Source organism: Rana temporaria, chromosome 12, assembly GCF_905171775.1.
Source record: "Rana temporaria chromosome 12, aRanTem1.1, whole genome shotgun sequence".
In the NCBI taxonomy this organism is placed as follows: domain Eukaryota; kingdom Metazoa; phylum Chordata; class Amphibia; order Anura; family Ranidae; genus Rana; species Rana temporaria.
Window position 1 is genome coordinate 49,354,492 of NC_053500.1, and position 26,249 is coordinate 49,380,740.

General features: G+C 45.9%; 1 protein-coding gene across 1 annotated transcript in view; it reads right to left on the reverse strand.

Moving 5' to 3' along the window:
• CALCOCO2 (calcium binding and coiled-coil domain 2) overlaps positions 1-26,249 on the reverse strand; it is a 153,842-nt gene that overhangs the window by 19,558 nt on the left and 108,035 nt on the right. The window contains exons 13-18 of the mRNA XM_040331327.1: positions 23,826-23,933; positions 19,273-19,368; positions 18,879-18,947; positions 13,284-13,391; positions 12,190-12,285; positions 6,397-6,517 (exon numbers count right to left, since the gene is read on the reverse strand). Coding sequence (XP_040187261.1) covers positions 6,397-6,517; positions 12,190-12,285; positions 13,284-13,391; positions 18,879-18,947; positions 19,273-19,368; positions 23,826-23,933 — 598 coding nt within the window. The remainder of the gene's footprint in view (positions 1-6,396; positions 6,518-12,189; positions 12,286-13,283; positions 13,392-18,878; positions 18,948-19,272; positions 19,369-23,825; positions 23,934-26,249) is intronic.

Consider the following 26,249-nt stretch of genomic DNA (forward strand, 5'->3'; position numbering starts at 1 on the left):
GCTGCAGCGCTATGGCGGTGTCCCGGTGTTGGTCGCGGGCCTGCTCCAGTGCTGACACTCGCCCTGCTAGCGTGGTCAATGAGTCTTCCCCTGCGGTAACACTCTGTCAGTGTAGAAACTTTCCCCCTCACCTCCTGTATATCTCTCCTGTGGGTCTCCTCTAACCGGAGTATGAGTGCCTCAATGTCCATCCTGGTGCGAAGGGCCTGTAACAAGGCCCGAATGTCCTGTTCCAGCACGGGGCATTCAGGGGGTTGAGGTGAAGACATCTTGGCTGAAGCTGTCCCCGGGCGGTCCCGTGTAGGAGAGGGGTTCAATGCAGGAGCGCAAGCCTCCAAGGTTGGGGCCTTCTGCGTGGAGCCACACAGCTTCACTCGGCCATGTCCAGGCCACGCCCCACCAGGTATCCTTTTTTAACAGAAAAAAATGTGTATGCATTTTCTACTTGCATGTCAGAACTTTTTCTGTATGTGTACACTGTGCTGCACATGTGTAGCTCAGTGTACAGTCTCAGAATGATGTGCAGTCTGTGACGAACCAAAGTACTTGCCGTGGCACCTCTACTGGAGTTACATCATTCTGGCCCTGACAGAAGAGATGGCTACAGGCTCCAAGCCCAATGAAAGACCAGGTGAAGAGAGTAAAGTCCTAAGTCTGCCATGAAAATATGCTATGCATACTTGGACCTGTACGTTATGACAAACGGCTCCTAGGGGCTCAAAATTGTAAATTTTGTAGGCAGTTTACTTCAGTTTTAACCACTTCAGCCCCGGACTGCAATTGGCACTGCCCCGTTTTAACTGACAATTGCGCGGTCGTGCGACGTGGCTCCCAAACAAAATGTATGTCTTTTTTTCCCCACAAATAGAGCTTTCTTTTGGTGGTATTTGATCACCTCTGCTGTTTTAATTTTTTGCGCTATAAACAAAAATAGAGCAACAATTTTAAAAGAAAATAAATATTTTGTACTTTTTGCTATAATAAATACCCCCAATTTTTTTTAAAAAAGCTATTTTTTTTCTCAGTTTACGCCGATACGTATTCTTCTACATAAGCGTATATTGATTGGTTTGCGCAAAAGTTATAGCGTCTACAAACAAGGGGATAGTTTTATGGCATTTTTTTTTTTTTTTTTACTTGCTATGGCTGCTATCTGCGATTTTGTATCGTGACTGCGACATTATGGCAGACGCATCAGACACTTTTGACACTATTTTGGGACCATTCACATTTATACATGATCAGTGCTATAAAAATGCACTGATTACTGTGTAAATGTGACTGGCAGTGAAGGAGTTAACTAGTAGGGGGTGCTGAAAGGGTTAAGTGTGTCATAGGGAGTGATTCTAACTGTAAGGGGGAGTGGCTTACTGTGACACGTCACTGATCGCTGCTCCCGTTGGGAGGGAGCAGATGATCAGTGCTGTGTCACTAGGCAGAACAGGGAGATGCCTTGTTTACAAAGATATCCCCCTGTTCTGATGTTCCGTGACCCGATCGCGGGACACCGGCGGATCCGCGCGCGCCCGCTACGGGGTAGATCTAAAGCAGCGTATATATACCTTGCTTTGCCTGCCCGTGCCATTCTGCCGGCGTATATCTACTTGTGGGGTGGCAAGCGGTTGAAGCAGTAGTAAACACCGCTTGGTCACTTGTACCTACAGTTAAGCATATATTAAAGCTTACCTGTAAGTAAAGTGAATATCTCATAGACATGCATCGTTTAGGAGATATACATCTGTAGCAGCCGGTGACATCAACAGCGCATGCGCACTCAAGTGTGCTGTCCAATGAGAGCACCGTGCCACAATCGTGGCTCCCATATGCATACACCAGAGTGACGGCTTGGCCAATTAAAGCGGCCGGAGCCTGTGAACACGGAAAGAAAACTTGGTGAAAATGGAAGCCATGTTAGCAGTGAGGGATTTCTTTTATAGGTACGTCTATCATAATGTGTTGGTATGCAGTGCATACTAACACATTGGGGTTGATTTACTAAAGGCAAATAGACTGTGCACTTTGCATAGTGCAGTTGCTTGATAAATGAGCAGAAGCTCTGCAGACTTCCATCATCCAATCATGTGCAAGAAAAAATGCTGTTTTTTAGTTATCCTTGCACGTGATTGGGTATTCTTTGCAAAGTGGAGCTTTATCCCATTTACCAAGCTCTGGAGCAACTGCTATTTGCCTTTAGTAAATCAACCCCATCACGCCATTACCTTGCAGGGGAGCCCATTTTTCTATAACTTAACCACCACTTTAAGTGGTAATATATATTTAGTGAGATGTTCCTAATGAAGCATCATTGTTGAAAAATGTATAAAAATTAAACATACAATCATTTTGAACAATCTAATGTGGCCATAAGATTGTACAGTAATACCTTGGATTGCGAGCATAATTAGTTCCAGAAGAATGCTTGTAATCCAAAGCACTTGTATATCAAAGCGAGTTTCCCAATAGGAAATAATGGAAACTCAGATAATTCATTCCACAACCTCTGCTTGTCTATGCAGTACCGCATGTGGCCAGAGGTGCGGAGGCGCTGGAGACCCTTGGAAACACTCTGAGGCATTCAGAGACGCTCGGGAACCGAGCATCTCAGAGTGTTTCTGAGTGTCTTCAAACATCTCCGAGTGGTTTTCAAGCCTCACCGACACCCCCGCACCTATGGCCAAATGCGGTATTGCACACCCCACAGCTTAAATCCTGCTCATCTTGGCAGACGAGTCAGGATTTAAAAGAAAAAAAACTTGTATTGTGAAACACTCATAAATTGCATTGCTTGCAATCCTAGGTTCCACTGTATCTGTAAATTTCAAAGCCAATTTTCTTTAAAAAGATAGGAATTTAGGTTTATTAGGTTAGAGTTGGTAAGTGCTTTTTAGATAAGAACCTCATCCACAGAGAAATGCAGCAGATATTTCTACAGAGAACAATTGAGGGATTGGAGGAAATTAACAACACGAACTTGAAATGACCTATCACGTTATTAATGACTAAATGCATCCCACAAGCTAATTGTATTTAGTGATAACCTTGGGTTCATGTATGGCAAAAAAATAAAACACCAGAATTTGGAATGAGGCTACTATGGTAGACAAGATGGTTATGAAGCCTTGTAGAATATGGCATGGCCCCCAGTTTAGATCAGTAGATCTTCAAACTCCATAGCTCCCAACTGTCCCTGATTTCGAGGGTTTGTCCCTGATTTGGAGCAATGTCCCTCTGTCCCTCATTCCTCCTCATTTGTCCCTCATTTTGGTCTGATCCATATAGATGTATATAAAATGCACTTTTTATCTATCAAAACGTGTTTTCTAGCACTAAACCTTTCATCTGATTTCTAAATTGCTGCATTTGTAAATTCCTAAAGCCAATATAAAGGAATAGTAGTGGTAAAAAAAGCACTTGTGGTTTTAACCAATCTTGTTTTTGTGTACAATTCTCCTTTAAGGGGGTGTGGCAAGGGGTGTGTCCTATGCCTGCATACTTTTGTTGATAGGTGTCCCTCATGAAACTCCTCAGCCCATAGATGCCTTAATGCAGATTCAGATTGTTCATTAACCCCCAAACATTGATGCTGGTAAATAAGGCCACTAACACAACACACAGCTAATAGAGGCAACTCAAGGCTGCGCTCGCTGGCAGCTGACCATCCAACCCTGGGTAACACAGTCTTGCTGCTAGCCGCCTTTCCCTCAGGACTAAGCACTGGTGTGGAGCTCTGCAGAGACCTAAAAACATTTACAAATACTGCAGCTGCTGACTTTTAAAATAAGGACACTTACCTGTCCAGGGCGCCCGCGATGTCGGAACCCAAAGCCGATCTATCGCCTGGCTCTTGGGTGCTGCCACTGCCATCTTCGGTAAGGGAATGAGGAAGTGAATCCTTGTGGCTTCACTTCCTGGTTCCCTACGCGCACGCACTATTCGCGCTGCGCTATCCCACTGGTCCCTTCTGTCTTCTGGGACCCGTGTGTCTCCCAGAACACAGCGGGGATGGGGGGTGGTTGAAGGCGCAGGAAGTGGCGTAAATACCCGCGGGTGACTCGGGTATCTATGCCCGGAAGTGGGAGCAAAATACCTGTATTAGGCCCCGTACACACGATAGAATCCATCCGCAGATAAATCCCAGCAAATGGGTTTCTGCGGATAGATCCTATGGTGTGTACACGCCAGCGGATCTGTTTCCGCGGAGAAATCTCCTCTGGGATGGATTCCAGCAGATCGGATATTTGCTGTGATGCACAAAAAATCCATCTGCTGGAATCCATTCCAACGGATGGATCCGCTTGTCTGTACAGACTTACCGGATCCATTCGTCCAAAGGGATTCCCCGCACGCGTCGTAATGATTTGACGCATGCGTGGAATTCCTTATATGACAGCGTCGCGCCCGTCGCCGCGTCATAATCGCAGCGACGGCGCGACACGTCATCGCCAGAGGATTTCCGCGCGGATTTCAATGCGATGGTGTGTACACTCCATCGCATCGAAATCTGCGGAAATCTTTGAGAGGATTTATCCGTCGAAACGGTCCGCTGGACCGTATCCGCGGATAAATTCTCTCGTGTGTATGGGGCCTTACACAGGTATCTGCTCCCCTAAAAGGTGCAAAATGTGACACCGGAGGGGGGGGGGAGCTTTCCGAGCCACGCTGCGTGCTGTGAATGGCCGGACAACTTGTTCAGCTAAAGCAGGCCATACATGGTTCGAATTCCACACAAGTTTTCGATCCAATGGTGCCACCATTGATTTCGAAATTGGACCAACCAAGCCTTCAATTTGACTTCCTGTTGCTACAGAAAAAGAATGTTCGTGGCTAGGAATCTTCTTTTTTTTCCAGGTCACAGCTCTAGCACATTTATTTTTCAATTATATTTCTCACACAATTCTCCCATCATTGATTAGGAATTTGTTTGTTTTTCCCAAAATTTCCAACCTGCCCGATCACTCAAAATGTTATGGCTGTTACTGTGAATTCTTAGTTATGATTTTCGGAAGAAAATAGTTTTCGGAATTTGCTCCATGTATGGCCCTGTTTAAAGGGGTTGTAAACCCTCATGTTTTTTCACCTTAATGCATAGGATGCAAAAAACATCTGACAATTACCAGCCTCCCCCCGTTTTACTTACCTGAGCCCTGGAAAGTCCCGCGTTGAGAACGCGCTCTTCCTTTGCCCGGGGTTCTCAGCTCTTCATTGGATAGATTGATAGTAGCGCAGCCATTGGCTACTGCTGCTGTCAATCAAATCCAATGACACAGGCACCAGGGGGGCGGGGCCAAGTCCTGCACTTGGCGACTATGGTCGGCGAATGCAGGACTCGGGAGCATGCCCGCAAGGTAACCCCCTTGGGAGAGCGCTTCCCAGAGGGGGTTATCTCAAGCGGGAGGAGCCAAAAGAAGCCACCGATAATTTGAACCTATAGTATCACTTTAAGCTTTGACACGAAAACCTGGAAGTTGATTGGTTTCTATGCAGAGCAGGTTTTGCACGATCCAGTTTTAGTAAATCTCCTCCTATGTGTCAAATTCAGAAAAGCTCCATGCACAGGTTCTGGACAACAGCCTTCACCCCAGTTTATTTTTCTACTAAAATTGATATATAACTGATATTTAAATTTTTGTTAGACATTGGAGGGTTTCAGCACAGAGGAAGCAAGGGAGAGCTGTAACTACTGACAGTCCCAAAGAATCCTCCTGTGTATCTGATGTGAACTATACAGGACTGGAGGCTTTATGAGGGTCAGAGTCAGCAGCATCCTCTTTAATATTTAAAGCGGGAGTTCACCCAATTCGTTTTTTTTTTCTCTTTTCCCCTTAGCTTCCTGCTCGTTTTGTCTAGGGGAATCGGCTATTTGTTTTAAAATATGAGCCGTACTTACCGTTTTTAAGATGCATCTTCTCCGTCGGCTTCCGGGTATGGGTCTTCGGGAGCGGGCGTTCCTTCTTGATTGACAGTCTTCCGAGAGGCTTCCGACGGTCGCATCCATCGCGTCACTCGTAGCCGAAAGAAGCCGAACGTCGGTGCGGCTCTATACTGAGCCTGCGCACCGACGTTCGGCTTCTTTCGGAAAATCGTGACGCGATGGATGCGACCGTCGGAAGCCTCTCGGAACACTGTCAATCAAGAAGGAACGCCCAGTCCCGCAGCCCATACCCGGAAGCGGTGGAGAAGATGCATCTCGTAAACGGTAAGTACAGGTCATATTTTAAAACAACTAGCCGATTCCCCTAGACAAAACGAGCATGAAGCTAAGGGGAAAATGTGTTCTCTATGGGTGAACCTCCGCTTTAAAGATACAGTACCGGATCTATAAGAAACACTCTTCATTCATAATTCCATAATAGCTGTAGAGCACACTGGGGTGTCTAAGCTTGCTTTAACACATACTTGAATATGGATTCCTATACATCAGGCCCTGGGTCTGAGAGGTGGAGGAGAAGGGAGGAGAGTATGCAAAACGTTCTTGAAAAATTTTCATGTTCAGGTCTTCTACTTCTGCTTGTTTTCTCTGTAAAGAATAAAAACCATGAGAGAAAGTGCACAAAATAAATGCAGTCCATATACAGCAGGAGCACAAGCAGTTGAGCACCAATCCTCAGTGATTCAAATGATGGCAGGAAAGTCCAAAAGCAAGGAAATCCTCTCAGACCAAAGTGAGCAGTTAGTAAAAGTAGAGATAACATCACGTAAGATGAAACACGTATGGCGGAGCCGTGACACACGTCAAGCCATGCACTCCCCCAGTGTTTCTACACCAAATTACCTTCTTGTCTCCCCTTACATGTTTTAACAAAAACTGTCCCAATCACCTCATTAGCTCCCTCACTATACTCAGATAAGTATGTACTTGCCTCTTCTGACTGCTGTGGCTTCTTACAATGTCTGTTGCATGGCCATTAAAAATCTTGTGACGGGCTGCCTGCACCGGCGTGCTAACATTCCATACCCATACTGCAGAAGCAACTGGGACATTAGTGCGCAGGCAGCCAGACACTAGTTTTTACCAGCAGGTCTCTTGACAGCCAGAGCCGGTCCTATCATGGGTCCATTGGACCCAGGCAGAGCTTTGAGAGGGGCAGCAAATTAAACCATGACCGCCTCTCCCTTACCCAGCTAATTGACCAAGATTTTTTTTTCCAGCAGTTTTGTGTGTCATGATGACAACTGTCCCGCCGGGCCGCTCCGCCTGTCCCTTTACTACCCTAGCCCGTCCCTATACTCCCCTAGCCCACCCCTATACTACCCTAGCCTGTCTATATACTACCCTAGCCTGTTCATATACTACCCCAGCCTATGCTGCCCTGGCCCACCCCTCCCCAATACTGCCCTGGCCTGACCATATACTACCCTAGCCCACCCCTTATACTACCCTAGCCCGCCCGACACTAACCTAGCCTGTCTATATACTACCCTAGCCTGTTCATATACTACCCCAGCCTATACTGCCCTAGCCCGCCCCTCCCCTATACTGCCCTAGCCTGACTATATACTACACTAGCCCGCCCCCTATACTACCCTAGCCCACCCCCTATACTACCCCAGCCCCCCCTATACTACCCTAGCCTGTCTATATACTAACCCAGCCTATACTGCCCTGCCCCCCCCCCCAATGCTGCCCTAGCCTGACCATATACTACCCTAGCCCGCCCCTTGGAATTGAACATAATTGTATGTCATATCATTTTGCATATAGACAAGGTGCTGTTGCCTGTAAACCTGACTTCCTGTTAGATTTAATTTTTAATCATGATATAAAATAATGCATGTGTGGGCCTTTTGGTGGGCGTGATTGTTTTTTTTTGGGGGGGGGGGGGCAGCATTTAATCCTTGGATCCAAGCAGGACAGTGTCTTGGGCCAGCCCTGCCGACAGTCATAGGTAAGAAAAGGGGTGGTTTACTTAGCTTAACTACTAAACTATCATCTTAAAGGGGTTGTAAAAGTAAACATTTTTTTTCCTAAATAGCTTCCTTTTCCTTACTGCAGTCCTCCTTCACTTACCTCATGCTTCGATTTTGCTTTTAAATGTCCTTATTTCTTCTGAGAAATCCTCACTTCCTGTTCTTCTGTCTGTAACTCCACACAGTAATGCGAGGCTTTCTCCCTGGTGTGGAGTGTCATGCTCGCCCGGAGCATGATGGGACTGTGACATCATAAGAGGCGGGTCACCGTGTGACATCACCCGGTGACCACGCCCCGTGCCTATATAAATCATTGCGGACCACTCACCCGGCATTACAGCGGGAGAGCTCGTTGAGTCAACATCGGAAGAGAAGAGGGAAGAAGACACAGGGGAAGACCGGGGCGCCGCTAGTAAAAGAGCTGGAAGAAGATAGCGGAGCCCGGCAGAAGGCAGAAAGCACCGGGGAGCGGGAGAAGAACCGGAGAGCGCGGAGAAGGCACCAGAGAGCGGGAGAAGATGCCGGAGAGAGCGGAGAAGTTGGAAGAAGACCCCCGAAGTCGGAAGAAGACCCCTGAGCTGCCTAATAAATTATTTTAAAAACCAGTGTAGTGTGTTTTTTAATTGACACTTTTTTCTCCCAGGTGAATGGGTAGGGGTACCCCATACTCATTCACATAGGATGTCGGGCCGGGATCTGAGGGCCCCCTTATTAAAGGGGGCTCCCAGATTCCGATAAGCCCCCCCACGCAGACCCCGAAACCAACGTCCAGGGTTGTCGGGAATAGGCCCTTGTCCTCATCAACATGGGGACAAGGTGCTTTGGGGTGGGGGGCGCAGTTTCTCCTTGCCCCAAAGCACCAACCCCCCCATGTTAAGGGCATGTGGCCTGGTATGGTCTTGGAGGGGGGGTGCTCGCTCGCCCCCTTTCCTGACCTGCCGGGCTGTGTGCTCGGACGAGGGTCTGGTATGGATCCTGGGGGAACTCCCACGGCATTTTTTTTTTCGGTGTGGGGGATTCCCCTTAAGATCCATACCAGATTGAAGGGTCTGGTATCATCTTGGGGGGAACCTCACGCAATTTAAAAAAAAAAAATTTGCGGGGTTCCCCTTCAAGATTCTCCGCATACGAGTCGCCCCGCAAATCGGATCATCTTGATTCGACTTCTGGTGTGACCTCTATTCACATCAATGGGCTGAACCATGTACTAACCATGAGATCAAAATCCCCGCGGAATTCCGTCCGCGGTGACGTGTCGCCGCGATGATGACGCGGCGACGTGCGCGACGCTGTCATATAAGGAATTCCACGCATGCGTCGAATCATTACGACGCATGCGGGGATGTATTCGGATGGATTGATCCGGTGAGTCTGTACAGACCAGCGGATCAATCCGTTGGACTGGATTCCAGCGGATCGATTTCTTAGCATGTCAATAAATTTTGATCCGCTGGAAATCCATCCCCTGGGACAAAAATCAACGGAAACAGATCCGCTGGATCGTACACACCAGGGGATCTATCCGCTGGAACCGGTCCGCGGATCAATTCCAGCGGATTGATCTTCTCGTGTGTACGGGGCCTTAGGCTCCATTCACACCTAGGCATTTTTACGCCTGTAGCGCGACGCACACAAACGCCAGAGGGACGAAAAGTAATGAAAGGCAATGGGGATGGTTCACATCTGAACGCCTAAACGCCTGTAGCCTGTAGCTCAAAAAAGTTCCGGACCCTTTTTTGTCGCTCCTAGCGCGCGATATGCGCGTATTTGAGCGTTTTTTTTTTTACATTGAAGTCAATGTAAAACGCCTGATACGCGCGTATTGCGCGTAAACACGCGCTTGTACAAGCGTTTTGACGCCTGTGTTGCTGAAATCCAATACAGGAAATGGAAAAAAAAGTACATAATATCATACAGGAAGTCCACAAATCACCATTTTTATTTGTAAAAATACATTGGAGTCCAGCAGCATAGCAGCATGGAGGCTGAATTGGATGAAATCCTTTCTGGCGTGGATGCTGAAAAATTCATCAGCATGGTAAAGCAGCACCCTGTCCTTTATGACATTAGTCATCCTGCCTACAAGCTGCGAACTGTTCGGAGGAGAGCATGGGACGAGATTGGCACTCAGTTGTATATAGGTAGCAGTGGCTGCTGTCAGCATTAAAGCCATCTCATCATCACTCATTGTTTACTTCAGTCAGAGGCTCAGGAGTCGGAAGCACAAGGATGACCCGGAAGAGGTATATTCACCCAGGAAGAGGAATAAAAAATTCCTAGGAGAGCAACAAGTGATGTCAGGGATGATCATTTTTCTTATTGGCTAATATGGAAAAAGACAAAGTACAAAAACGTCGAACGCCACTGTGCGAAAACGCGCGCATACGCGCGCAAACGCGCATATACGCGCAACAAAAACGTCGGTAAAAATCGCCTGTAAAAACGCCTGTACGCCCTACGCCTAGGTGTGAATGGAGCCTTAGGCTCCACGAGAGGGATTCCTCCATCAACACTAATAGCCAGATTCAGAGAGACTTAGGCTGGTGTATCAGTAGATACGCCAGCCTAAGTCTGAATGTGCGCCCGCGCTAATTTAAGCGTATTCTGGTCACCAGATACGCTTAAATTAGGCTCAGATACGAGCGGCGTAAGTGTCTTACACCCTCGTATCCTAAAGTGTAATTTTTAGGCTGACCGCTAGGTGGTGCTTCCATTGCGGTCGGCGTAGAATATGTAAATCAGTAGATACGCCTATTCACGAACGTACGCCCGGCCGGTGCAGTACAGATACGCCGTTTACGTAACGCATTAGCGGCCTAAAGTTATTCCATCAAATAGATGGAATAGTAATGTTAAGTATGGCCGCCGTTCCCGCTTCGAAATTCGAAAATTTTACGTCCTTTGCGTAAGTCGTCCGTGAATAGGGATTTACGTTGTTTACGTCCACGTCGAAATCAATAGGACCGTGCGGCGGACTTAGCCGTAATGCACACTGGGAAATGTAGGCGCTCGGCGCATGCGCAGTTAAAAAAAAACGTCAATCACGTTGGGTCAAGCCTCAGACAAATTTGAATTAGGCGCCCTTACGCCCGCCCGCTTTAGGCTACGCCGCCGTAACTTAGCAGGCAAGTACATTGTGAATCATGTACTTGCCTCGCTAACTTACGGCGGCGTAGCTTAAATGCCTTAAGCTACGCCGCCGCAAGTATGCGCTCGCCATCCTGAATCTAGCTATAGCTGTTTTGATGGGGAAATCAAGTGTTTTTTTCTCCTCTATGGTTGGCTATAGTCTGCCTGTGGCCATTCCTTACAGTGTCAGGATGCTAGTGCCACTGCCAAGATGAAATCACACGTACAAGCAAATGCACAGTTCAATTTTTTTCCTTCCCAGTTTAAATTCAGTGGCCCAGATTCAAGAAGCTATTGCGCGGCGCAATAGCTGTTTTGCTCCCGCGTAGCGAATGCCCCTGATTCAGGAACATCACTACGCGGACTGCAGCCTAGGATATGACAGACATAAGCCTCCTTATGCCTTCATATCTCAGGCTGCATTCTTGCGTTGGCCGCTAGGGGGCGCGGCCATTGTGATCGGCGTATAGTATGCAAATTGCATACTACCACCGATTCACAAAAGTTGCGCGGGCCCTGCGCACGCAAGGTACGGAGTTTCCGTACGGCGACTTTAGCGTAAGGCTGCTCCTACTCATAGTAGGCGCAGCCAATGCTAAAGTATAGCCGCCCTTCCCGCTCGTGAAATTTAAATTTCACGTCGTTTACGTAAGTGATTCGTGAATGGCGCTGGACGCCATTCACGTTCACTTAGAAGCAAATGACGTCCTTGCGACGTCATTTGCCGCAATGCACGTCGGGAAAGTTTCCCGACGGAGCATGCGCTGTTCGCTCGGCGCGGGAGCGCGCCTAATTTAAATGATTCGGCGGGATCATTTACATTAGGCGCCCTTACGCAGGGCAAATTAGCATAGCGCCCGCACAATTTACGGAGCTACTGCTCCGTGAATCGCGGGCAAATCGAAATATTTGCGTGGGCGCAGAGCAAAAATCGTTGCCCTTTGCCCACGCAAATATTGCGCGGTTCTACCTGAATCTGGGCCAGTGATGTTAACCCAGTGTTGGTAAGTGATGTAAGTAATGAGGAGTAGTCACTAAATAATATGCAAACTTCGATGGGTTCTTCCATGTGAGCATTTTTAGTCTTCATCTGCAATTGTGAGTTATAAACAGTTAGACACATTACAGTCTGGCAGAGACAGTTATTCTTACCGCAGTTATGTCATTCAGATCTCTAATTTCTACCTCTCTCAGTTCAATAGTGCTCTGTAATACTAAAATGTGCTCTTTATTTTTCCTGATTTCATCCTATGAAAACAAAGCATAACAAATTATTACAAAATAATAAGTTACAGTCGAGGACAATCTTTGAACTACAAAATAAGTAGTTTCCAGATACGTAATAATCTTAAAGTGTAAATATAGCCGTCAAACCTTTATTTTTTTAGAGTGCTTGAAACCCCTGCCCGTTAAAGTGGTAGTAAACCGCAGTTGGAGAAAAAAAAATTCCCTGCAAGGCAATGTCATAATGTGCTAGTATGCATCGCATACTAGCACATTATGAGAAACGTACCTGAAAACGAAGCCCTCCAGTGCCATGCTGTCACCGCTCAGAGGGCTTCTACCTTCCAACGGTCTTCATTCTGGGTTCGTGGGCTTCTGGTTACACGAGTGGTAGGGGACGCCACCATTTAGGGAACGAGCTCTGAAGGTCTGGCACTAAATGCCGGACCTTCAGAGCGCATGCGCCGTTGACGTCAGTGGCTTTATGCACTATGAATATCTCCTAGTTTGGGAGATATTCACAGTACCTACGTTTTTTTTTTTTTTTTTTTACCAAAAATATGTAGAAGAATACGTATCGGCCTAAACTGAGGGGAAAAAATAGTTTTTTTATATATTTTTTGGGGAATATTTATTATAACAAAAAGTAAAAAATATTTTTTTCAGAATTGACGATCTATTTTTGTTTATAGTGCAAAAAATAAAAACCGCAGAGGTGATCAAATACCACCAAAAGAAAGCTCTATTTGTGGGGGAAAAAAGGACGCCAATTTTGTTTGGGAGCCACGTCGCACGACTGCGCAATTGTCAGTTAAAACGACGCTGTGCCGAATTGCAAAAAGGGGCCAGGTCCTTTACCTGCATAATGGTCCGGGTCTTAAGTGGTTAAAGGATGACAAACAAAGCCAAACACCCACCAACAAAATATATATATATACACACACATTATAACTGTATCAGTTGCCCTTAAAAGACAGGATTCTATACAATGCCAACAGTTCTAGTCTGAAAAATACTCTCACCTGCTCCTTTGCCAGCTTCCGTTCCATGCTGGTTTTGCTCTCTTGAGCAGATCTGAGGTCTGTTTTAAGCTCTCTTATTTTATTATCAAAGTCCAACACTTTCTTGTCCTAAAAGTGAAGTTTACAAAAGTGTTTTCATCAGACAGAAAATAAGACATAAAAAAACAAGATGGGTCGTGAAATAAAGTTTGAAGCATTACACTCCTGCTGGCATGACTGGCATCCCTTCATTACTTGTCCATATATTTGCAGCACGGTATACATGTATTAACTTCTCCAAAATCTGAATAAACATATAAAAAAGGCTATCCAAGCACATAGGCAATCATATATTCTAGGTTAAAAAAAAATAGTACAGATACACAAAGAGACATTTAGGGCCCATTCACACCAATCACACCAGTGCACACCTGACAGCACCCAGACGCTTTATATACTGCTAGTGTCATCACATCACATTGCGACTGTTGCCTGAGGAAGGGGCTCTTAGTAGCTCCGAAACGTTGCATCACCACCTTTTTTTACGTTCTTGGCTGGTTCATCATTTACCCACTGTTTGCAATTGTTTGCATACTAACTTCTCCCAGTGAGGATCCTCTCCACTGATGATCAAGCCTTGCTGCATCAATGGGTACCAGGATAGAATCCATTGATTCAAACCGTTCAGCAATGGCAACTAGTGCTTTAATTGTGTATAGGATTTATAGGGATAGGAAACTAGGTTGTCAGGTTGTCACCATCCTGTCTGCTTTCAAATTCTTCTTGAAGCCTCAGGCCTCAGAATTATGGCATCTCAGCAGGATCACTTATGACTGAAATTTTATTACATGCTAAAAAATTTTTTAGGGGGGGGATAGATTGAAAGACTTTTTTTTTTTTAATAACAAACATGTCATACTTACCTCCACTGTGCAGCTCGTTTTGCACAGTGGCCCCGATCCTCCTCTTCTAGGGTCCCCCGTCGGTTTTCGCGGATCCTCCCCGCATTAGATAACCCCCTAGGACAGTGATGGCGAACCTTGGCACCCCAGATGTTTTGCAACTACATTTCCCATGATGCTCATGCACTCTGCAGTGTAGTGAAGCATCATGGGAATTGTTGTTCCAAAACATCTGGGGTGCCATGGTTCGCTGCCCTAGGAGAAGCTCTCTCCCGAGGGGATTACCTTGTTAGCGTGCTCCCAAGTCCAGCATTTGCGTTCATAGACACGAATGCTGGACTCGGCCCCGCCCCCTATCGCTCGCGTCATTGGATTTGATTGACAGCAGCAGGAGCCAATGGCTACGCTGCTATCAATCTATCCAATCAAGAGCCAAGAACCCCGGGCAGAGGAAGAGCACGTCTCAGGTGGGGGAAATTCCAGGGCTCAGGTAAGTAAAATGGGGGGCTGGGGGACCGGTGACTGCCAGGTGGTTTTTCACCTTAATACATAGGATGCATTAAGGTGGGAAAACACAAGGGTTTACAACCCCTTTAGGTAATATCTAAACTGAATCACTTTATACATTCCTTCTCTCAGTTCTGTGGTTATGCGATTAATTGGACAAAATATACAATTTTGTGGTCATCAGGAGATCTGGGAGAATTAAAATGTGTTGTAACACCCTTTGCAGATGCTACATCTCATATTCAATAATTTGGAATATATATACCATGAGATTTGGGTTGTTTATATGAACTGAATTAACTACATATTTTCTCAAATATTACAAAACAACTGGGGTCACTTACCATTAAGTCTTATGGGGCACGTGGCACTAATTAAATTGATGATAGTGCCTTTATTATATACAGATGTTGCCTTTTTTTGTTAAAAATAGGGAAGGCATTTCAGAATTGTATCTGGCATTCTCAAAAGTATACTGTATCATGCAGAATTTTATAAGATGTGGGATGGATTACCGTACCGTATTTTGGTATAATATCAAAGCCTTATAAAGCATAGCAGAACATTGGCTACTTGTTATAGAAAGGGATTGTTTTTTATTTTGTTACACAGTGAGGCGGGTGACAGATTTATTATATGACAAGTTTTATTCATAAAGCACCATGCCAATATAAAACATTGCTAATTGTATGTGTGTTTTGAGTGTCCCAAACACCATGGTAAATCTGTAACAGGTGTTTGGAAAAATGAACATTTGGCTAGTTTCATTATAAGGAATGCAAATACAAACAAAAGTTGCAAAATGTTAAAAGCAAGGCAGCCTATTTTGCAAATGAAGCACAATCGCAAATTCATTCATTGATCTTTTTTTTTTTTGTAGAATGATCGATTCAATTTGAATATTTCTGAAAATATCAGAAACTATGGGACTGATTTAATAAAGGCAAATAGGCTGTTCACTTTGCAAGGAAATTTTCCCCAGAGCTAAGTGAATGCTAAGCTAATCAATAACCACTTGCCGAGCAGCTCACGCACATCTACTGCAGTAGTTTGGCAGCACTGTGCAAATCGCCATATCTGTAAGGCGACTCACACCGGCGCAGTTGCGGGTGCCCCTCGCCGCGCGCCCGCTGCAAAAGACAGCTCTATTTTTGGGGAAAAAAAAGACATCAATTTTGTTTGGGTACAGCGTCGCACGACCGCGCAATTGTCAGTTAAAGCACCAAAGTACCGTATCGCAAAAAATGGCCTGTCATTAAGGGGGCAAATTCAGCTGAATGCTGCGGGAGCGTGCCCGTGGGTGGGGCGGACTTGATGTCCACCGCCAACCCGCAATCGCATAGTACAGAGGCAGAACACATCTAGGGAGCAGAGTTAACTAAATGATCGCCCCCTAGTGTTAACCACTTCCCTGCCAGTGTCATTTTTACATTGATCAGTGCATTTTTATAGCACGGATCAATGTAATAATGTCACTGGTCCCAAAATGTGTAATTTGCGGTCAGATTTGTCCGCCGCAATGTCGCAGTCCCGCTAAAAATCGCAGATCGCCGCCATTACTAGTAAAAACACAATTTTTTTTATAAAAGTCAGACACGATAACGTTTGCTCTAAACAATCAATATAAGCCTATTGCGATATGCAAAATATTGCAAAAATATGTAGAAGATAAATAAATTGGCCTAAACTGATGAATAAATGTGTTTATATATATATATATATATATATATATATATATATATATATATATATATATATAAATTGGATATGTATTCTAGCAAAAAGTAAAAAAAAAAAAAAAAAAAATTGACGCTCTATTTTTGTTTATAGCGCAAAAAAAATAAAAACGGCAGAGGTGATCAAATACCACCAAAAGAAAGCTCTATTTGTGGGAAAAAAAGGACATCAATTTTGTTTGGGTACAGCATCGCATGACCGCGCAATTATCAGTTAAAGTGACGCAGTGCCGTATTGCAAAAATTGGCCCGGTCATTAAGGTGGTAAATCCTTCCGGGGCTGAAGTGGTTAAAGAGGTAGTTATAGTGATACTAAAGTCTTGTTTGTTTTTTTTTGTTAAAAATAACAAACATGTTATACTAAGGGCCCTTTCACACGGGGCGGATCAGTAATGATCCGCCTCCGTGTGTCCGTCAAGCTCAGCAGGGATCCTCCGTAAAATCCCCGCTGAGCCGTCGGCTGACAGGGCGGTCCCCGCACACTGTGCGGGGACCGCCCTGTCTTTCCTCCGCTCTCCCCTATGGGGGGATCAGATGAACACGGACCGTATGTCCGTGTTTACCCGATCCAATCCGCCAGACGGAAGAAAAATAGGATTTTCTTCCGTCCGATTTTGCGGAGCTTTGCGGAGGCGGGTGATTACGGGTGTCAGCGGATGGTCATCCGCTGACACCCGCAATCACATAGGGACCAATGTATGTCCCGTTTTCACCCGCAACGGATGGATGAAAATGCGGACATACGGGCCGCACGTCTGAAAGGGGCCTTACTGTACAGTGGATTTGCAAAGAGCAGCCCAGATCCTCCTCTTCTCAGGTCCCTCTTCAGCTGTCCTAGTACCTCCCTCCTGTTGAGTGTCCCCACAGCAAGCAGCGTGCTATGGGGGCACCCGAGCCGAACCGAGACACAAAGCTGCGGCCCAGCTCCATCTCCTCATTGGCTATCTGACTTTGATTCACAGCAGCAGGAGCCAATGGCGCCGCGCTGCTGTCTCAGCCAATGAGGAAGGGAAGTCCCGGGCAGCCAAGACACTTCTACAACATTGATGGATAGAGATGGGGCACAGGTAAGTATTAGAGGGGCTGCTGCACACAAGGCTTTTTATCTTAATGCATTAAGATAAAAACCTTCTGCCTTTACAATCACTTCAAGTCTCTTTTAAGTGCCCCCTGGTGGGTTATGCCATAATGTAATAATATGCACTGCATATTAGCACATTATGGCAGAGTTACCTGCCAAATAAACCCTCCAATGCTACAGCGTAATCGATCAGGCAGGCCCTGGGTGCATCCATCTTCACCGCCTCCTGGGTAACATGCATTTTGGATGCTTAAGTGATTGGGCCACGATGACGTCACATTGCTGCGGCACAAATCTGGGCCGTAAATGTACCCTAAGCTATGCATGCATGGCTGGCGGGAGGGGGGGGGGGTATTGTACAACAGAAGAGACCGATACCCTTTCCATTCTGCTCCGATTTCTGAACAGATCAGACACAACCCATGTGAGAGGGTCCTTTAGACTAAGGCCTCGTACACACGGACGGACTGTCCGCTGAAAACGGTCCGCCGGACCGTTTTCAGCGGACATGTCCGCTCGGAGATTTCTGTCTGATGGTTGTACACACCATCAGACAGAAATCCGCGCGGACACGATACGCGGTGACGTGGCCGCGGCGACGCCACGACGATGACGCGGCGACGTGCGCGGCCCTGGAAGGTCAATGCTTCCACGCACTTCGACGCATGCGAGGGCTTTCGGCCGAACGGACATGTCCGGTTAGTCTGTACAGACGACCGAACATGTCCGACGGACAGGCTTCCAGCAGACATGTTTCTTAGCATGCTAAGAAACATTTGTCCGCTGGAAACCTGTCCGCTCGGCCGGGAATCCGGTCCGGTCGCCCTACAGACGACCGAACATGTCCGCTGAAACTGGTCTGCGGACCAGTTTCAGCGGACATGTTCGGTCGTGTGTACGGGGCCTAAGAAGGTCTTATGCCCTGTACACACGATCGGTTCATCTGATGAAAACGAACCTATGGATTTTTTTCATCAGATATCCGATGAAGCTGACTTTCATCAGTCTTGCCCACACACCATCGGTTAAAAATCCGTTCGTGTCAGAACGCGGTGATGTAAAACACTACAACGTGCTGAGAAAAATTCAATGCTTCGGGGCATGCGTCGACTTGATTATGAGCATGCGTGGATTTTAGACCGATGAATTTCCCCACAGACGATCGTATTATTCTACTGTTTTTTTAACCATACGGAAATTTTAAAACAGGTTCTATTTTTTTTCACCGATGGGGAAAAAACTGATGGGGCCCACACACGATCGGTTCGTCCGATGAAAACGGTCCATCGGTCCGTTTTCATCAGACGAACCGATCGTGTGTACAGGGCATTAGTGTGAAAAAAAAATGTAATAGTAAGTTGTGAAGACCATGTATACTATACTTTCTTACCTGTCTGTTCAGCATTTGCTCTAAGTCGGCCTTCGCCTTCTTTTCATTCGTTATTATCCGCATATGCTCCTTTTGTATAAAATATATATTATTAGTATCTGTCATATAGCAAGTAGTTAAACACAAACTGGTTTATTTATATATTTTTTTTCTCCTTGCACCAATTATCTTGACAAGGTGTAGGGGAATCTGAAAAGGTTCTAGACCAGGGATATGCAATTAGCGGACCTCCAGCTGTTGCAAAACTACAAGTCCCATCATGCCTCTGGCTCTGGGTGTCATGCTTGTGGCTGTTAGTCTTGCTATGCCTCATGGGACTTGTAGTTCTGCAACAGCTGGAGGTCCGCTAATTGAATATCCCTGTTCTAGACCAAGGCAGAAAAGGTACAATTACCTCAATGTTGTCTTTCAGCTTGACTTCATTGGCTTGAAGATGAGTAATATCTAAATGTAATTTTTTTATTTCTTCATTTTTAGTTGCAAATTCCTTCTGTAATTTGAGCATAATTATTTTATGATTAATATTTTTATTGTACAAGATTAACGATATAACCAAAGGATATGCATCATACATCCAGAAGAACACTGAGAAGTTTCATTGTACATCCAAAAAATCTAGCCATGGGACACAATCAGCTATCAATAAATGCCACAACTTCTGAAGGACAAGGTCACATAGACCCCTCCAATATTTAGCTCAACAAAATTATGAGGAGATCAAGAAAAAAAAAAGAACTCCCATCAAATATATTAGTACCCTGAAGATCGCAACGGATAAAACACAGAGGATGGAGCTTAATTATTTTTAATGCCAGAAGATAACTGCGTTAAAACCAGAAAGTTCATCCATGGTCACTAGTTTCATAGTTGGTGAGGTTGAATAAAGACACAAGCCCATCCAGTTCAACCTGTGTACCTGGTGTATGTATGTTCATATAGAAAATCATTTCCCATATACCTGTATATTGTGTTCACTAAGATAGTCCAAGAGTCTTTTAAAACTATCAATACTTCCTTCTGACACCACTGATTGTGGAAGAGAGTTCCACGTCCTTGCCGCCCTAACAGTGAAAAACCCCTAAGCAGCTTTAAATAATTGGAAAGGAAAACATTTGAACAAACATGTTATACTTACCTGCTCTGCGCAGTGGTTTTGCACAGAGCAGCCCCAATCCTCTTCTTCTTGGGTCCCCCCGCCGACGCTCTGGACCCCTCCTCCCTCCCAAATGCCCCCATAGCAAGCCGTTTTCTGTGGGGGCACTCATGCGTGCTCGCTCCCAAGCTGGCTCGCCATAAGACACACAAAGAGCGGTTCAGCATCCCTCTGCTCATGCCTTAATGGCTGTGATTGACAGCAGTGGGAGCCAATGGCTCCTGCTACTGCATCCCAGTCAGTCAGGACGGAGAGACCCGGGAGAGCCTCGAGTCCCGTGCACTGGATTGAGATCAAGCTTAGGTAAGTATTAGGAGGGGCTGAGGGGGAAACTGCACACTGAAGGTTTTTTAACCTTTATGCATAGAATGCATGAAGGTAAAAAACCTTCAGCCTTTAAAACCACTTGAAGGTTAAACCGCTTTTCCTCAAATCTCATTGTGTGGCCCTGTGTCTTCTTACACTCCCTGAGACTGAATAGCTTCTAACCTATGCTGGGATCTCATAATTGAGGTCCTCCAGTCCCCTTATTAAATTTGTTGCCCTTCTCTGGACTCTCTCCAGTTCCACCACATCCTTTGAGGATTGGTGACCAGAACTGTATGGAATACTCCAGATGAGGCAGAACTGGAGTTTTCTAAACTAGAAGGATTATCATTTTATCTCTAGAGTAAATTCCCTTTTTAATGCATGCTAATAATCTGCTACAGAGGCGTAACTACAACCTTCGAGGCCCAGGTGCAAGAAACCACGAAGGGCCCCCCTGACCTCTGGTCCCAGGCCTGGGGCCCTTTACTCTTGTCGTGGGGCCTTTTATTAGTGTCCCACAGCGGCCTCCAACCTGCCATCTTGGGGCCCTCCACGGTGGTCGAACACCAGGGTCCAGTCGCAAGTGCAATCTTGGTGAACCTGGTAGTTCTGCCACTGTGTTCCACCTCTATTTAGGTACTGCCATCATGAAAGACCTGCATCCCCAGCATCCGAAAGGCTTTTAAACTGGATTTTACTGACAGGCTCACTGAGCGGACCCTGAGCAGCTCACCCATGACAGAAGAACCAACATACCTGCTGCTGACTCCAAGAATATGAGCTGCAGTGGTGCAGGAGGAGAGCTCCAACAGCAAGTGGCCCACACTGGGACTGATGGAGGTTGGAAGGTCAGACTGGCCAAGTCAGGTGGTGGTTATCAGTACCAGAAGAGCCGATGCAAGAATTTTTGTCTACACAGGCAAAGGTGCATTTTGATTTTTGATGCCCTTCCACTCCATTGTCCACTTGACACCCCTCGCCCCTTCACAATGCAACCCCCACCTCTACTGTTCCCAGCGCACTGGGACCTCCCTCACATTTTTCCCATATTTGTGATGGGGTGCAACGTGAAGGACGTCCCTTTAAATACGCCCAGGACAAATCCAACAAGTTTTCTCCCCTTCCAAAGTGTCCCCTAGCACATACAGCATCCTATTACCCCCCCCCCCCCAAAAAAAAAAAATCACTACTAGTATTCTTCTTTGACAACTTGCTCCCTTCCCTGTGTCTTTTACCCCATGCATGAGCCCGGCATTCAGATTCAGTACAAACCTCAGATCAGCACATCCCGTTCTGTTAATGCTGTGTCTATTCTCCTCCCCCTCCTCCTGTCTGATATCCATAGGTGTGCGCAGCCTATTGCATTTGGGTGTGCACCCCAAAGCTCAAAAACACATTACCGATAACTCACAATGTTCATTCAGAAAGGGAAGGGGCCGGTGAATTACATATTTACCGGCCCCTTCCCCCACTCATCCTCAAACATCTCCACAGTAACAGCTGGCGCGGAAGGAGAGGAAGGAAGCCGGAGGGAAGCTGTGGGAGGAAAGGGAGGGCAGTAGTGGGAATCTGTGCAGCATAGGGTGATTAGGGTGTGCCTGGGCACACCTGGCACACCCTGTGTGCACGCCTATGCTGACATCCAAGCTGAGGAGGAGGGGAAGGGGCTTTCAGTCTGTGTGTTAGTGTGTGAGGCAGGAGGGGGGAGGAAGGGGGAGATGGCGTACAGAGTTACCGCAGCGCCTGGGAACAGAAACACCCCGCACAAGCTGCAAGCCAGTCACCAGAGCCAAGTGCCGGAGGTGAGAGTACCAGCAGCTGCTACATCAGGCGCCGGACTGGAACTCTTTTGTGTGGTCTTGGGGCCCCCCTTAAAGTGGCGGAATGCCAGGGCCAAGTCGCAAGTGCAACTGTTGCGCCTCTGATAGTTCCGCCACTGGTCTGCTAATTTTGCTTGATGCAGCTTGGCATGTCATGCTATTGCTGAATCTGTTTTCAACCAGGACCCTCAGATCTTTCTCCATCCAGGATTCCCCCAAAGGTTCTCCCCCTAGTGAGTAACTTGTGTTTTAATTATTAGCCCTCAAGTGCATTACTTTACATTTTCTATCTTAAACCTCATTTGCCATGTAGTTGCCCACACCAGTTTTTTTGTAAAGTTTCTATATCTATCTGCTGTGTGTGTGCTGCTACTCTACTTGGTTTTGTATCATCAGCAAAAACTGAGATTGAACTATTTAAACCAACCTCTATATAATTTATGAATAAAACAGAGTTGGTCCCTGGACAGAGCCTTGGGGTACCTCACTTTCCACTCCAGACCAGTCTGAGTACACGTTATTTATTACCACCCTTTGGATGCGCCCCTGTAACCAATTTTCTATCCATAAACAAACCCTATGTTCCATGTCTACAGACCGCAGTTTGTAAATTAAGCAGACTGTATGGGGGACTGTATCAACTGCTTTTGCAAAATCCAGATACACTAAATCCACAGGTTCCTTTATCTTTATGGCAGCTTACTTCCTTGGTAAATGTTAAAGGGGTGTTCCAGCCTTTTTTTATGTTTATTAAAAGTCAGCAGCTACAAAAAGTGTAGCTGCTGGCTTTTAATAAACTGACACTTACCTGCTCGACGGTTCCAGCGACGCGCCGGCCGGGGCTCCGCTCCCCCCCCCTCTCCATCTTCATTCCAAGTGTGGGCACCCGGCCGTGACAGCTTTCGGCTTCACGGCCGGGCACACACTGCGGATGCGCGAGCATCACTGCGCATGCGTGAGCGGCGCTGCTCCGTCCGATTGGACAGGCGATCGCCTACAGGGAGGGGCTGCAGTAAGGCGATTAAGCTATTCGCCTTACCAGCCCCTCGGCGGAAGGAGGAAGTGGGACAGGAAGTCCCACTCCTCCTGAAGCCCCCACTTCCCCCCAAAAAAAATGACATGCCACATTGTGGCATGTAAGGGGGCGAGGAGTGGGTTAAGCGGAAGTTCCATTTTTGGGTGGAACTCCGCTTTAACAGGTTGGTTTGGTAAGAACAACCATTTGTAAACCTGTGTTGATTGCTACTAATGATACTGTTTTCATCAGAAAATTCTTGGATATAGTCCCTTATCATTACCTTCCAATAGTTTACATACTATCAATGTTAAACTGACAGGCCTGTAGTTTCTAGGAATATATCTCTGCCCTTTTTTGAATATTGCTACCGTGTGGGCTTTTCGCCAATCAGCTGGTACCAAACCTGTCAGTATGCTGTCCATCAAGATTAGTGTGGTTACAGGACCACAAACAATTTCTCACAGCTAGCGTCCCCAGGACTACCTCTAGCAGGACCCATAAAAGTTCCACCACTGTTCTGTACTCTTCGACAAATTACTTTTTTGCCATTCATCTGTCCCCACGAAAAATAAATGCTTTTTGCCCCCCCCCCAATGTATACAACACGGCATACAGCACAGTAAATTAAAATAACTATAACTGCTTACCTGCTGTAAGGCCAGCTGCTGTTGTAGTTTGGATACATTGTCTTCTGCTGTTTTGAGCATTGTACTAGTCTTTGTTAAATTGCTCTCCAGGTCCAGTAACTTCCCTTTCTAAAAGGATAAACATTTTTTGTTTAATAAGACATTTCAAGTTATCTCCATCTTGAGACCTAGTGGGTACATCATAAAGATGATGAAGACTTTTGTATAAAAAGTATCCTTACAAATGATCTTCACACAACTGCACAATAGCCTTATTGTATACCGTATTTATCGGCGTATACCGCGCACTTTTTTGCCCTGACACCAAAACTGTAAGTACAAAAAAAAAAAATTCCACAGGATTGGGGGCAACTTTAGGGGTGCGCGGTATACGCGGGAGTGCGTTATACCGCGATAAATACGGTATATATATATATATATATATATATATATATATATGGACTAAAAGTGACTGTTGCAAGTCAAACCTGAGTTTAACAATCACTTCCTAGCAGCTATGTATTTGGAACAAATTAAACTAGTCTGCACTTATTTTTTATGTATCCAAAATAAGAACTGCCTGCGCAAAGTGATTCAGTCCTCCCCTTGAAATTCATAGTTTGAATCCATAAGTAGAATTAAGCAGTATTTGACATTTTGGTAAGCAAGGATCTGTTTCTACAATGCCATGCAATGTCATCCAGTAGCTAGAATGAAGATACCTGTGTCCAGCGGCGGTGCGTCCATAAAGGGCGCAGGAACACTGCCCCATCTCTCCTGCACCGCTCTAATCCCCATAGATAGATTCATGCATAGCATGAATCTATCTATGGTCGCTGCTGACACCCCCTATTCAGGTGTCCGGCCTCTTTTTGGGCACCTGAATTACAGCGGTGGGGGTGTTTTTTGGAAGCACCTGATTAGAGCTGTTGGCTCTAATAGGTGCCTAAAAATGTGAGAAGCGGACGCAAAGCTGTGCGCTCGTTTCTCACTCAGCTGTATGTTAGCAAAACAAAGGAATTATCTTTGCTAACATTGAACCCCCTTTCAGCCAATCAGGTGCGCTGGGTCTGTGTTTCCTGTCACCTGATTGGCTGAAATGACAGGCGCTGTGATTGGACGCCTATCAGGCATCCAATAATAGCAGAGGACGAGAGGAGGAGCGGGTGGGAGAAGACATCGGGGTCGGGGAAGATATGGAGGATACCAGACACCGCTGTTTGCCTGCCGCCATCACCCGCTGCCCACCCGAGACAAGGTAAGAGGCGGGCAGACGGGGGGCACAGTGGCAACACTTGGGGCACAGTGGCAACACTTGGGGCACAGTGGCAACACTTGGGGCACAGTGGAAACATCTCGTCCTCTGCTATGATTGGATGCCTGATAGGCGTCCTTTGGAAACTTTGGTTCCCGTCTCCCTTGTTGTGTGGTTCCTCAGAGAGTTTGGTGAGCTTCAATTTATTATATGGTGTTAATTTCTTTATTCATAATGTATTGTTGATAATCTGTATTTTTTTTGTTTGATTTTCGTTTTTAAAACTGCTCCCCTATCTCTCCTGAAGAAGCAGGTTCTCCCACGAAATGTGCTGAGGTGGATTTTCCCATGGCGAAATCATCCCCAGCAAATGCAGAATTGTTTGAATGTACTGCTATATATTGTGATGTTTCTATTTAATGTATGGGGACTTTGCTCCCGCGGGGCAACATTTAAAGGGAAGCATTGCATGTTATTTGTAAAGCCTTTAAACCTTTACTTTTTTTAAACAAATATGTTCAAAATAAAATTGTGTCATTTTTTTAATAAGGTGTAAAAATGTCTGGGCACCAGAAAAATCCATCTTTCTGCCTTTTTCTTATTGTTCCAAGAGTATGAGTGTAGGCATGGCTTCCTCATCCATTGGCTGGAACACACATGCTAATTTGGGTAGGTGGGTGGGCAGGCCAGACTTTGTAATTGACAGCCTAGCGAGCTGTCTGTTAAAGCCAACTAACAAACGTGTGTTTGTTCCAGGATGGGTAAGTTTGTGATGCAGAGCAGAGGTGTGTTCAGGAAGTGTCAAACAGGAACAGAGCTATGCATGGGTCAAAATTTAGCTGGTACCTACTGAACCAGTGGAATTTCAATCCAGCTATGGCCAGCTTTAGGCTCGATGTCTAAACAAAATTCTCTTTACAAATCTTTTTTAGCTTTAGGCCTCGAGTTTGGTTTTCCCTTTAGTTTCCACATATCTGGTCACACTGTAGGATACTAGCACGTAGTATCTCACCATAATACTGAAGCCAAGTGAATACAAGCAAACAACTCACATCTCCTAGTGTAGCCAATTGACAAGATCTGGTCATTTGGCTACACTGGGAGATACGATTTGTTTGCTTGTATTCACTTTTATTGTTGAAGGAATCCTGTATCAAAATGCATCTAAACAATGTCTTATATTATGTGTT